Below are 14274 nucleotides of genomic sequence, written 5' to 3' on the forward strand. Positions count from 1 at the left end.
CACACACATTCTCTCTCTCTCTCTCACTCTCTCTCTCTCTCTCTCTTACACACACATTCTCTCTCTCTCACTCTCTCTCTCTCTGTCTCTCTCTTTCTCTCTCTCTCTCTCTCTCTCTCTCTCTCTCTCTCTGTCTCTCTCTCCTTCTCTCTCTCTCTCTCTCTCTCTCTCTCTCTCTCTCTCTCTCTCATGAGCACCCCTCCTTCCTCCCTTCATTGTCAGCTCTATTCAGGGGTCCATTATCCCCAGTGCATTGTCCAGGGTTTCCGCGGATCCTTAAAAAGTCTTAAAAAGTCTTAAATTCATGTATATAAAATTAATGCCTTAAAATGTCTTAAATTCATTACAAATGTCTTAAACTGGTCTTAAATACTTTACCCAAACGTCTTAAAATTGTCGGGGCAGGACTATTTAATTTTACTTTTTCTCGCGGCATTTTTCTATTGAGCAAACGTTTAATTTCATTGAGTAGCGCGCAGACTCCTCCCCCTTGCGTTCCTTTGGTTATAGTCAGCTGCAGTGCTTGCTACCTAGCATTAGCCAGTCTGCGAGATGGGGAAGTGCAAGTTCAACGAGAGGTGGCTTGACGACAGAAGATTTTGCGATTGGCTTAAGTCCACCGGCTACCCAGAAGAAGCAAGATGCACTGTGTGTAGGAAAACATTCAAACTCGGCACCATGGGCATTAAGGCGGTTGAGAGCCACCTAAAAAGCGAGAGGCATAAAACGGCTGCTAAAGGCCAACAGCAGACGCCAGGAATCTCCCAGTTCTGCGTGTCTGCCCCGGGCTCAGCGCCCCAGACAACGGCTGCCGCTGCTAGCAGCACTGCTAGCGATCTCAGAGCAACGTTTGGTGGAACACCTACACTGAAATCGGAGATTGTGTGGGTTCTCAATACAGTGGTAAAGCACCAGTCCTACTCCTCCAACGAGGGGATTGGAGATATCTTTCGGATTATGTTTCCCGACTCCCAAATCGCCACTACATTTGCTTGTGGAAAGGACAAGGCGTCATACATAATACGTTTCGGATTAGCTCCTTACGTCAGAAACGAGCTGATCGCGAATGTGAACGAGTCAGTTTTTGTTCTAATGTTTGACGAGAGTTTGAATCATGCCACAAAAAACAAGCAACTCGACGTGCACGTGCGGTATTGGGTCGGCGATCAAGTGGAGTCGCGTTACCTGGGCTCGCAGTTCATGGGACACGCTAAAGCTCAAGATTTACTGCAACACTTCAAGGTAAGTGCATTTTGTCAATGACAAAGTATTAGCTTTACATTAATTTTGGCAGATACTGGCAATGTCATGTAGATTCAGTATAATAGTAGGCGTACCATAGGGAATGATGCGGTGTAGTCTAGTCATTTCCACGTTATAGAGAGCCACAGAGAGGGAGAGGGGACGCGGGAGCGGGCGGGGGGATGGTGGGGAGAGAGAGTATCTAAGGGCGTAGGGAGAGGGAGTAGATGGATGAGTTATAGTTTGTTAACTGAGGATGTGTGCAGACAGAATGTTAAAGTACATTGAACCATTGGCAATCATGCTATTATTATTGTTATTATAGTCATCATTATCATCATCATTTATTATTATTGTTATTATTCTCATCATATTCATGTCATTCTCAGGAGTGTGTGGAGAGACTGAACCTGAGGAACATGGTGTCCATCTCCATGGATGGACCCAATGTTAACTGGAAGTTTCTGGAGCTTCTACAGCAAGAGCATGCTGAGCAGTATGGTGGTGCCCAGCTGGTTGTTGTGGGTAGCTGTGGGCTCCATACCCTACACAACGCATTCAAGTGTGGATTCTCCATGTGGCAACTGGAGAAGGTAAGATGATTATAACTATGAGAAGTAATCTTTCATTTGTCCCACAAGGCAAATTGGAATATTACAGCAAGTGGACACTTGACAGGATTTAAAGAGAGCATGAATTTACAGATGTTTCATACTATTAACTCCTAAGTTATTTTTCTAAGGGTTTATGCAATCAAAAGTGTCTGCACACATTATGTGTACAGTTCAGTCATTCTGTCAGTTTAGTTCTGGTATGTGTCTGTGTGTGTGTGGTCTACTGGGGAGCGCTGCTGGTTGAGCAGTCTGATAGGGCAGTGAGGAAGGACCTGCAGTATTGCTCCCTTACACACTTTGTGTCATTCCCCATGAGAGATGATGGCTAATTCAGCATTCTCCTCTCTCCCACCAAGGTGTTGAGAGCAATGCACTTTGTTTTCCACAATACACCAGCGAGGAGGGATGACTTCATTGCCCTCACCAAATCCTCAGTCTTCCCATTACCATTCTGTGGCCATCGGTGGATTGAGAACCTGCCAGTTGTGGAGAGGGCTATAGAGGTAATTAAAATCTTGATTTATATAGCACCTTTCTAAACAAAGTTACAAGGTGCTGCACAATGTATGATAAAATAGACATGCATGATAAAATAATACATACACATGGTGGAATTAAAGGTATGGCCATCACTGGTGAAGTATGTGGATGCAGTGAAGACAAAAAAGTTGCCAAACCCTGGGACAGCGTCATTTGACACCATCGAAGCAGCCCAGGGAGATCCGCTCATCTTGCCCAAGCTACAGTTCTTCATGGCCATCTCAAGGACCTTCACTCCCTTTCTCACAAAGTACCAGACTGACACACCAGTCATGCCATTCCTTGGCAAAGATTTGGCTGACTTGTCCAAGGTAATCAAATTAATAATGAACAATCAACAACAAAAGCAAAACAAGTTGAGTGTGTGTGGGCATGCTGAATGTGTGTGTGAGCAGGGAGAAATGGCAGATGCTACTGGGTGGCTTGATTAATTAAACTCGTCCTTAGTCAATACATAAAATTACTGAAAGATTATGTTTTGGCTAAGTAAAGGTTACTTATCATACTGTTATTGATATATTGCATATGTGATATGATATTATTTTAAATAACTATATAGAAATGCATTTCATGGTTAATGTGGTTATCAAAGGTACTTGCTTTACAATCATCATGCATTTTCTTGTTACCCTTTCAGAGTGTGCTGAGGCGTTTCGTCAAGAGGGAGCATCTCAATGACATCACTCCACTGCAGCTGGTCAGGCTGGATGTCGCTGATCAGAAGAGCTGGGTCAACCCGAAGGAAGCCGACATAGGCCTGGGTGCTGAGGCAGCCCTCAAGGTAATTTAGATGTATTACTTAACTTTATATCAAATGATGGTCCATATACAGGCAGGAGAGAATACTGTGTTAGGCCATTCAGTTGTATTTAAAACACATTACCCATCTGTCAGGACCTCCAGAGAAAGGGGACCGTAGGGGAGCTCACTGCCCTAGAGTTTAGGAAGGACTGCATGACGGGTATGTCAAATATCCTAAAGAAAGTCCAGGACAGGAGCCCCCTGAAGTACCCCATCGTGAGACAGATGGCATGTCTGGACCCCACAGTCATGTACGCCAACCCAGACGGATGCCAGGGAAGAATGAAAAGTCTAGTGCAGAAGTTACTGCAAGACAAGCAGTTGTCTGGAGGTGTCTCTGCTGGTATGAATAGTTAATAGAAAAGCTGGAAATGTTGTCCCTGATTATTAGCCAATGGACAATTGGACATAAGCCTGTCTGCTAATCAGGATTAATCATGTAAATAATATTTCACATATTTCCTTTCATCTGTTTTGTTATAGGTGATGTGATTATCCAACAGTTTGGGAACTTCCTGTCTGTTGAGGCTAAAAACGAGCACTTCCTGTCCTTCCGGCCCATGGAAACCAGGCTTGACGTGTTCCTGCATGGCTACCTCAGCCAACCCTACCCTGAGCTCTGGGGTTTCTGTCAGAAGCTTCTTCTCCTATCCCATGGGCAGGCGACAGTCGAGAGAGGCTTCTCCATTAACAAGGAGGTGGAGACCGTTAACATTCAGGAGGACACTGTCATTGCCCAGAGACTGGTCTGTGACTATGTTGCAGTTTGTGGGGGGGTTGCCAATGTCCCTCTCACCAAGGAGCTGCTAACTTCGGTGGGATCAGCAAGGTCAAAGTACAGAGAACACCTAGACCTGGAGAAGAGGAAGAGGCAAAGCGCTGCACAAGGGCAGAAAAGAAAAGCAGCAGAAGAGCACATCATCGAGCTGAAAAGGAAGAAGCAAACTCTTCTAGTGGTATCTGATTCTCTGGAGAAGGATGCAGACAAGTTTGCTGAGCAAGCTGAGGGGAAGTCCGGCACCTTGATGGCTCAGCTCATCACAAAGTCTAACGTCCTCAGGAAGAGATACAAAGAAAAAATGTGTGATTTGAAAAAAATAGAGGCAGAACTGGAGAGTAAGGCCACAGAATTGAGGCTCATGCCGTGAGTGTGTTAAGTAGATGGGTTTTTTTTGTTTTGATTGATTGATTGAAAACCTTTATTGTCCCCAATGGGGAAATGTTGTTGTCAATGGGGAAATTTTGTTGTCATTTGTTGTTAGATGTTTCCGACCAACTAATTGCACTTTTAATTTAATTAAGTTATTGAACCAGAGCTTTTATGTTCAATAAACAAAACAAGTAAACTTGAATGAGTCTCATTGATTGACATGCTATGCTTGTATTGTAGTACAGTGGAATCCCCTAACCATCGCATATATATATTTTTTCGGTCTTAAATTCCATTTAAAGTGGCATTAAAAAGGTCTTAAAAAGTCTTAAATTGAACTTGCTGAAACCTGCAGAAACCCTGTTGTCAGAGAGCACTCTGGAGCTGCCCCTGCCATGACACAGTAAAATAGTCCCTCAGAAAGTAGCCACAAATTACCATACTTTCTGCCCCATTTTTCTTCTCCTCCTCAGTCAACCTCCATCTTGATCTCTGTTCCAGAAGGGTCTGTCTTTGTGAGGGCCTCACTCCTCCCACTCTCTGCCATTTTGACAAGAGGTTAAAAGGGTGACTAAAAGGGAAATGAGTGCCACCGACAGGCTACTAAAACCCATTTCACACATAGTACCCTGTCAATGACATGGAAACCCAACCCGGGTCCACCAGTGATCTTCGTCGTTCACACATGAGCTAAATGGCGGAAGGTTTCCGGGTTGCGTCTTTTCACACATGTCCCGGGTTTGCACGAGCTGCTTGAATCACGCATTCAACTGGATGCAGAACTGGAATGTAGTAAACGTGGATTAGAACGAGACAGGTGTGTGAGACTGCCATATACCATAAATATATGTATATCTGCCATATATCATACCTCCGATTTATATGTATTTATCTGCATATTTTTCACATTAATTTAACAGCGAGTCAACTCGTATTATGGTTACCATCACCAAGTTCGCTCGCCAACTAAAGCTTTTGATTACCGTTGATATAAACATACTATACTAGTCCAAAAGCACAGTATGGGACAACTTGCTACAGCACAGCGCACAATGTATTGCCGGCCTGAGTAAGCACAGTTGAAGCGAGGGAGTGACTGGAAGTGCCACTGATGCGCACTGCGTAAACATATCACAAATGGATAAGTAATCCTAGGTAAGTAATCTAGCTAACTATGACTGGAAATGAAGTAGTATCCAGTTGTGGAATTATATTTATCACTATTTTGGCTGATGTGATGTGGGCTAACTAGCCAACTCCGTAACATTAGCGGAGCAAACCAAAAGTACCAAGTGAGAAAGTCCTCGCTGATTGAAAACGTCTAGCGTCAGACATACGTAACGCTGTGTGTGCCGGACCAGGGAATGTTCAGGCTTCTGTTCACACCTAAGCCTTCCCTGTAAATTCCATGGAATTATACAAGGTCCTGACCAAGGAAAATGCCTGATCGAATTTCCCTGGTCAGTCGCGTTCACACATACACCGTGCCAGTTAAATTCCATGGAATCAACTAGGAAGGCTCGTATCTGTGAAAGGGGTTTAAGACTCCCTGTCAGGAAGCTGTCAATCATCAGCCACTTGACTGGTGTCTGGTGGTATGTGCTGGTCCAATGTGGCTGGGTTCCCGAGTTCCAGTCTACCTGAGGGACTAGGGCTGCTGTTTTGTGCGGTGTCACCATAGGCCATGTAGAATTCCGATCAATAGCCACACTCAAAAACAAAACTGCAGTTTGATTTCATTCTTTTTTTTTATCCAGTACAGTCATTATTTTTCTCATTTAAGTATGTGTCACCAGCCCCTCGCCCTTACCGCAATGCCCCAGCCGTGTGGAGAGGCTTAAGCTTTTTTGCGAAGCACTCAAAGTGGATTTGAGTCACTCAGACCTACTGCTGTATTGTATCGTGATTATATTGCGTGACATGAATCCAGTCAGAAGTGTGTATGCTATTTTTTATTATTAATGTTGCCATTGTTGAAATGTTTCAGCGGGGCTGACCTTTATCCAGCATCAGCACATGATTTCACACTTTCAAAAGAGATTTGTCGACGTGTGATTCATTCCCCTGGGGAAGCATTCATGGTTGTTTTATGGACAAAGAACCAGTTCTGTTGTTTCAGGTTTGGGATCATTTCGATTCACCGTCCATCGCTCAGGGTCAGAGCAGCGGTTCGGAGCGTCGCATATATCATAATAATTTAATCCAACTACAATGATTGGTAATGGTAAATCCAAGTAGCAACTCCTGTAATTAGTTCTGGACTGCACAGTACTCTACATCCTAGCTTCCTAGTCTAGTCTTTAACTGCTGAGATTGAACTGGATGGCAAGAATCCAGTGGTGGTGATGACTGGTGATATAATCCAATACGTGTGAGATCTCTATCTCCTCAGTAAAAAAGCCTGTTTAAACTGTCATCTTTTGCCAGCCTATCCTTAGCCCTCTTTTGATGCAGGCCTGAAACATGGCTGTTTTGAGTGAGTGTCGGGTTGCATTAAGATCAGTGTGTGTGTGTGTGTGTGTGTGTGTGTGTGTGTGTGTGTATATCCCACCCAAAGCCCAATCTTAACCTCCAGGTCAACATCCGTTTCAACACAGGGATCAAGGCACAGATTATTTAGCTTGTTGACGACGGCCTTTAGTCCAGAGCAGCCACTTATCTCAATATATCAATACTTATATCTCAGTATATCAATACAGATGTGTCATTACAGTCATTCGTTGGAGTGATCTGGCAACTCCCGTGAAGGTGAATGGATCTACTGATGTCGCTCTGAGGAGTCAAAGCCTAATGAATAAAGCAGCAGGTCTGGAGGCTCAAAGGATCATCCCCTCTACGGTAGCTTGGCCTGCTCCCCAGACCAGGTAGTGTCAGGGGAGAGATATTTCACACATCTGTGAAAACACAGTCAGAGGAGGAGAGGAGCTGGGCTGAGGCCTGATGAGCCAGCAACCGTTTGGTGTTGGTTCCCACAAACGGGATGTTGTTTCACCACCCCCCCATCTTTTTTTTTTCTTCTCTCCCTCATCCACCTCCTCTGCCTCCTCCTCCTCTATCCAGCATTGAGTCCCTTGATCTCCGGATTCTCCCATCCCGGAGTGAAGGACTTCTCCCAACTGACTCTCGATCTCACCCGGAACCAGCTCATCGTAGGAGCGAGGTGACAAGATCAAATCAACTAACGTTTGCCCGGTTTTGTTCTGACATGGATTGTGACGTAATGTTTGTTCTCTCTTCTCCTTTTCTACCTGCAGAAACTACCTCTTCAGACTCAGCCTAAGCAATGCGTCCCTCTTACAGGTAAGCAGAGGACACGCTGGTGATGACAGAGTACCTTCTGTAGGTTTGTGCTCAGTCTTTCAGTCTTGACATATGGATGTAGCCTGTCGAAACGGTGGACCTGTGAACGTGTATAGACGTGTATGGTGGTATCCCATTCAGGAGGAGAAGGAGAGAAAGCTGTCTCGTCAGGCCTGTCTGCTCTGTAGATGATAGTCCCTGCAGGGGTTTATTAGGGGTATGGGGGGAGGAGGTGTTTGTGAGGGTCTCACCAGGCCACTAGGCTGGAATGTCAACAGACTCAGTTTACTGGGCCTGATTAGTGTTTGCCAGGAGACACATCACACAGGAATGGGATCTACTCATCTTAGCTCTCTCCCTCTCCCTATCATCCTCAAATCCCTTGCCCTCTCTCTCTTTTTCCACTTCCCTCTCTCTGCCTTATCTCATCCTGTCTTTGGTTTCTTGACTGCTATGCACCAGAGACAGAGAGCTGCTGATTTTAAACCTTTTTAACATTTTATACTGTAGAATGCAGAAGGTCTTAGGGATGTTTTAAGTCACTAACTGAACTTTGCTTTTGGTATTTTAACACCAGTAAAGGACACCTTTATATATATATTTTTTACAGATGTTCGATTCTTTCTTGAAGCCTTTTTCGCATGCGTTTTTTTGTGTGTGTTCCTATTGTCATGTCCCGGGTCTCTATGACAAAGAGTGGACCAGAACACGGTAGAGAACAGTCAACCAATAGTTATTCCAACACAAATCACTCATAAATAACGTACTTACATAAGAGTATAGAGTGTGACAGTCAGTAGCATCAGTGTGGTGGGGTGTTAGATGAGTGAACCATGTACATGAAAAGATGTTGAAAACACCAAAACAAAACATAAAAGAAAGTCAAACTAAAAGGGACCAGTGTCCATGGGGTACCAGAGAGAGAAAGAGCCCAAAGGCCTCATGGGCTTTTATAGGCCTACCCACAGGTGTGTTTGAATGGACAGCCAATCAAGGCTCTTGCTGCCACTCCCCACCTTGCACTGCAGGTAGAAACAGACAGAACAGAACAGCACTCCTGCAACACAGACAATGATTATCTGTGAAAGTTCACAAATAGCTACCGTATTTTCCGGACTATAAGTCGCGGTTTTTTTCATACTTTGGCTGGTCCTGCGACTTATAGTCAGGTGCGACTTATATATCAATAATTCATAATCTCTGACTGACATGAACTGACATACGGTAATCTCTGACTGACATGAACCAAGGAGTAACTTCCGCTAGCGCCTCATACACGATAGAATAGCCATTATACTTGACAATGTGGACATTAAACACGACAATGTGGACATTAAACATGATGTTATGGACCTTATACACAATGTTATGGACGTTATAAACGATATTAAAGTCATTTATTCCTTCCAGAGACTGTTCTATGTTGCTAAATTACCCCCGCGAGGCTATTTTGCTACTTCCGCTAGCGCCACATACGCGATAGAATAGCCATTATACTCGACAATGTGGACATTAAACACGACAATGTGGACATTAAACATGATATTATGGACCTTATACACGATATTATGAACGTTATACACGATATTAAAGTCATTTATTACCTTTCAGAGGCTGTTCAATGTTGCATTGTTTGTAGGCCGCCCTTCATCCTAACTACTTCCGTTTTTCACCAAGCTATCTTTGTCATGGCCTTATACACGATAAATAGTCGTTACACTCGACAATGTGGACATAAAGCACTATATTATGAACGTTATACACGCTATTATGAACGTTATACACGATATTAAAGTCATTTATTACCTTTCAGAGGCTGTTCCATCCTGTTTGCTTGCTCCCGCGACGCCATTTTGCTAACCTTCGTTAGCAACGCGCTAGCTAGCCCTGGCTTTACACTCGATAATTTAAGTATTCCGAACCTTTCAGAAGAAGTTTTAACGTGAATTATGTCCTTCCTGGGCTTACAAATCCTCTCATGTCTCTTCACAGTGCCAGACTAGAGTCAAGCTCAACAGGGTCTTCTTTCCCCGCTGATTCCGCCAAGCCCGTTCCCTTGAACCATGCGACTTATAGTCCAGTGCGACTTATATGTGGTTTTTTCCTCTTCATGACCCATTTTTGGCCTGCTGCGACTTATACTCGGGTGCGACTTATAGTCCGGAAAATACGGTACATATCATTTTTTAAAGAGTTTGTTCTAGTTGAAATCATGGGTTTGTTAGAGTGTGCCTTCTGCTTGAAAAATGTAGAATGTGCTTTTAGTGCGCAAGTCTGAACTGAAATGATTTTCCCTTCCTTTATAAGTACATATTATATATAGTATATACATAGTATATTCCCCAAGCATTTCCAACACCTCTCCACCCCTACGCCAATCCTTTACAATACAACACAAAGGCAAACCCTGTCATTGAGTTGGGGACCATTAGAACCATGCTAAATCAACTCCATTCGACAACACAGCCATGTCCATCGCCAGTGAGAGATGAATGGAGATGGAGGGCAGGGCCTAGAGGTCTATGGGAGGTTAATCAAAGGGGATTTGTGAAGTTTTTTGTTTTGCTGGAGTGGAGAGTGACGGGGTGGCAGAGTCTGATGTATCCGTGCGTTTGTATGTGAATGTGGTTAGGTACAGTATAGTCTAGGTCTGTTTTGTACAGTATGTTGCCATAAATGCATCCAAGGATATGGGTGAGTGTTCTTCAACAATAGACATTCTCGGACAGTGGGCATATCATTCATCATACTCTCGTGAATGGGTGGACCGGTCTGAGGGATGAGTGACTTTGTTTGTGGGTATTCATCTGGCGGACCTGAACGCCCTGCGAGAGTGAGAGAAGTGTGAAAGACACCTTAGAGACTCAACTCCTTAAGGAACCACTGCACCGGGGCACAATACTATTATGCAAACAGAGTTTTCAGTTTGTCCATTCATTCAACTCTTTGTCCCAAACTTTAAATAGAATTTGGGAGCTCCGTTGTCAGGGGTGACCGAGGGAAAGCTGAGCTTAGGAGTGAGTCTCCAGCAGGATGAGGGGGTTTCATTGTTCCAGTGGCTCCTATGTAAAGCAGAATGGATCCAGAATGGATCCGTTCATGTCAAGATGGTCTTGGTTGTACGAGGCGGTTTGGAGATCATGGAATGTCATGCCATGGAATGTTTCCTGCAACAAAGTACAAAAAGAAAGTTCCAGAGATCAGATGTTTTTTTCCTTTCTGTAGTTATGTTGGCAAACATACTGTGGTGTATGTATAATGTGGTGCTCATCACATTGTGATCAATTCCTTACAGCGTATTTATCTGCTAATTGAGCAAAATAGAATTGCTGTTCTGGCCAGCTTTCAGCCTTGAGATGTAGAGAATGTGGATTTACTGTCTGGACATTTAGGGAGAACATTACGTGGCAGTTTTCTGACAGTTTCTCAGAGCTGTACTTTCCCACAAAGAGAGATGCTGCTGTATTTGCTGATTCGGCTTTTCACCATGTACTGGAATGGTTAGTAATTAGTCAACACAAATCACATTGTCATGTACTATTTTTTTCATGCAGGATGACTCAAGTGTCCCTCAATGAACTCACACCTCAGGAGATAGACAGGATCGAGAGGGTAGAGAGAGAAACATGCTACAGTATGTTTTCTGCGTTGGCTTTGTCCCTGTGATCAATATGTCATTGGTGTGTCCTTAGGTATTATATGCGAGTGAGTGAGTCTAAAGGATCAGAGAGAATGTCATGTGTTATTGGGGGCAAAGGAAGGTCGCAGCATCACTCCACTTAGACAAGAAAATGTGATTAGATTCATATGTAAATGACATTGTCCTCTGCAAGTGCCTTTGCGCACATCATACTTCAAAGTATGTCCACTAAGTACTTCTAAGCCTTCTAAGTATGTCTCATGACTGATTCTTGAGAATTTGGATAACACTGGTTTGAATTTTGAAAATAAATGTTAAGAAATGTAAACTTATATGTTTATAGAACAAGGTCTCAGCAATCAAGCAATATTTTGGTGCAACCACCTGATTTTGTAATTATTTCATAAAATATGTTTTTCCTGTCATTACTTAGTTTTTGTCAACACAGTCACAATAACACAATAAAAAGCTATTTATTCCTATTTATTTAGTCATATATAGATTTAGAGCTGTTAAATCATTGTGTCTATACCATAGGTACACATTCTGTTACGATGTATTGCTGCATTACAAGAGCAAACAAGTAGATTGTGAGGTTATATTGTTGTACTGTACACATAAGGGTTTACAAGGTGCAATATTGACTGTGATATAAAATGACCTACAACGTCCAAGGTGTCCAATATTCCAAAAGTGCACAGGTTTTGTTTTGTGCCCTAACCTTTGCTGCATGTAAGTGAAAAAAATGTAGATGTGTTATACTTGGGGCGCTTAGGTGGCGTAGTGGATTAAGCGCTGACCATGTACCGCAGGGATCCCGGTTCGATTCTAATTGTCATTAAAAAAGGAAAAATATGAGTGGGACTGCCCCACTCAGAAAATAAAATAAAATATGTGTTATACTTTGTTTCCTAGGCGACAGCGTGGGGTCCAGATGAAGACACCAAGCGGTCATGTCAGAGCAAAGGGAAAACCGAGGTACGGTAGACCAGGGGAGGCTGGTGGAGGTAGAAATCAGAGGGACAGGCTCATTGGAATGCTTGGAGCGGAACAAGGAATGGTATCAAACACGTTTCATACAATGTATTATTCCGTCCCATGCATTACAATGAGCCCCTCCTCAGAATTTCCTCGAAGAACCTCCACTAGCCACTACTGCAGTAGAGCCACTTCTAGTACAAACTCTATGGAGGCGGTGATGGTCTCTGTGCTGACCTGTGCTGATGTCCCGCCCACAGGAAGAGTGTCAGAACTACATACGGGTCTTGCTCATCACTGGGAGGAGGATCTTCACCTGCGGAACCAACGCCTTCACCCCTGTCTGCACCACCCGACAGGTGAGGAAGAGGGGGATGAGAGATGGATGGATGTATTATGTAACGAAGAGGCTAATGACGACACAGGTGTAGGGCTCGACGTAACACTCGCTCTTCTCTGAGCCTACCTAACCACCCTTTTTTCCCTTCCCTTCGCCTCCCGCTCCTCCTTTCTTTCAGATCGGCAACCTTAGCCGGGTGGTGGACACGGTGAACGGCGTGGGGAGGTGCCCCTACGACCCGCGGCACAACTCCACCGCCATGGTGACGGAGAAGGGCGAGCTGTACACCGCGACGATCGTCGGCTTCTCCGGCCGAGACCCTGTCATCTACCGTAGCCTCGGAAACATGCCGCCGCTGCGTACCGCCCAGTACAACTCCAAATGGCTGAACGGTAAACGACCCGGCCTCTCCGCACTTCACACGTCCCTTTCACATCACCATACTCTGACTACACTGTGTGGCACCTCCGGCTCCTGAGGGGAAAATACTGGACACTTACTTACTTACTTACTTACTTACTTAGGCCTTTAAAATTCCCTAGGGAACATAGGCCATCGATGAAACCCCTCCATCCTCTCCGGTCTTGTGTCTCACGCTGCTGGTACGAAATGCTCACCCTGGTCGCAAGCTATCACTACACAGAAGCAGGAGTTAGTTGGGGCTTGACGTGCCGAGACAGTTTGTACACGACGCCGAAGCCTGTCTGGCCTCATGTGATATGAGACTGGAATAGGATAGGAGAGGGCGGGACTGACAAACCAACTCCAAAATAAACCAGAAGCCAGACATGGTGGAAGGTTGGGCTTGGGGCTAAAAACCAACATGCTACAGAAACAAAATACGGGACAATGAGGATGGAAGGTTGCTCCTCTCTCCGTGTCCCAAGAGGCTGATTGCCAAGAGGTGTCTGTGGTGTCTAATATGTGTGTGACCGAGTGACCCTTTTGGATCAGAAATAGCACATCTCATATCTAACCAAGCTCTACCTGCTCCCCTCCTCTCCCCTCCCCTCCCCTCCCCTCCTGCCCCCCAGAGCCTCACTTTGTGTCCGTCTACGAGGTGGGCCTCTTCACCTACTTCTTCCTGCGGGAAAACGCTGTGGAGCACGATGGCGGGAAGTCGGTTTTCTCGCGCGTGGCGCGCATCTGTAAGAACGACGTGGGCGGCCGCTTCCTATTGGAGGACACCTGGACCACCTTCATGAAGGCCAGGCTCAACTGCTCTCGCTCCGGGGAGATCCCCTTCTACTACAACGAGCTGCAGAGCACCTTCTACCTGCCAGAGCAGGACCTCATCTTTGGCATCTTTACCACCAACGTGTGAGTGACACACACATACAGTACACACACACACACACTCACACTCACACACACACACACACACACACTCACACACACACAGACAGACACACACACACACACTCACACTCACACACACACACACACACACACACACACTCACACTCACACAGACAGACAGCTCCATAATAAGCGTTACAATTCTTCTCTGGCTTGCTGTTTCACACAAACACAATTACAACAACAACAAATATACACAGCACTGTGTGAGAGACACAATATGCGAGCAGATATACGAGCACCTTTTTTTATTATTCGCTCCATTCCCCGTTCTCTTATTCCCTTTATGTATTCATAGACCTAACAGCCC

General features: G+C 44.7%; 2 protein-coding genes across 2 annotated transcripts in view; both read left to right on the top strand.

The window, feature by feature from the left end:
* LOC308153728 (semaphorin-5B-like) overlaps positions 1–14274 on the top strand; it is a gene marked incomplete at both ends in the record, with an annotated part of 49090 nt that overhangs the window by 14031 nt on the left and 20785 nt on the right. The window contains 6 exons of the mRNA XM_080526921.1: positions 7408–7507; positions 7602–7647; positions 12203–12265; positions 12526–12624; positions 12784–12997; positions 13640–13925. Of these exons, the coding sequence (XP_080383047.1) occupies positions 7408–7507; positions 7602–7647; positions 12203–12265; positions 12526–12624; positions 12784–12997; positions 13640–13925 (808 nt within the window). The remainder of the gene's footprint in view (positions 1–7407; positions 7508–7601; positions 7648–12202; positions 12266–12525; positions 12625–12783; positions 12998–13639; positions 13926–14274) is intronic.
* LOC308157884 (uncharacterized protein) lies at positions 1636–4356 on the top strand. The gene is made up of 6 exons (XM_080531481.1): positions 1636–1835; positions 2213–2359; positions 2477–2707; positions 3034–3177; positions 3291–3540; positions 3681–4356. Exons 1-6 carry the CDS (start codon positions 1662–1664, stop codon positions 4343–4345), a joined length of 1611 nt encoding a protein of 536 aa, XP_080387607.1. The 5' UTR covers positions 1636–1661; the 3' UTR covers positions 4346–4356.

This window comes from Nansenia antarctica (genome assembly GCF_963989245.1).
Source record: "Nansenia antarctica genome assembly, chromosome: 1".
Classification (NCBI taxonomy): domain Eukaryota; kingdom Metazoa; phylum Chordata; class Actinopteri; order Argentiniformes; family Microstomatidae; genus Nansenia; species Nansenia antarctica.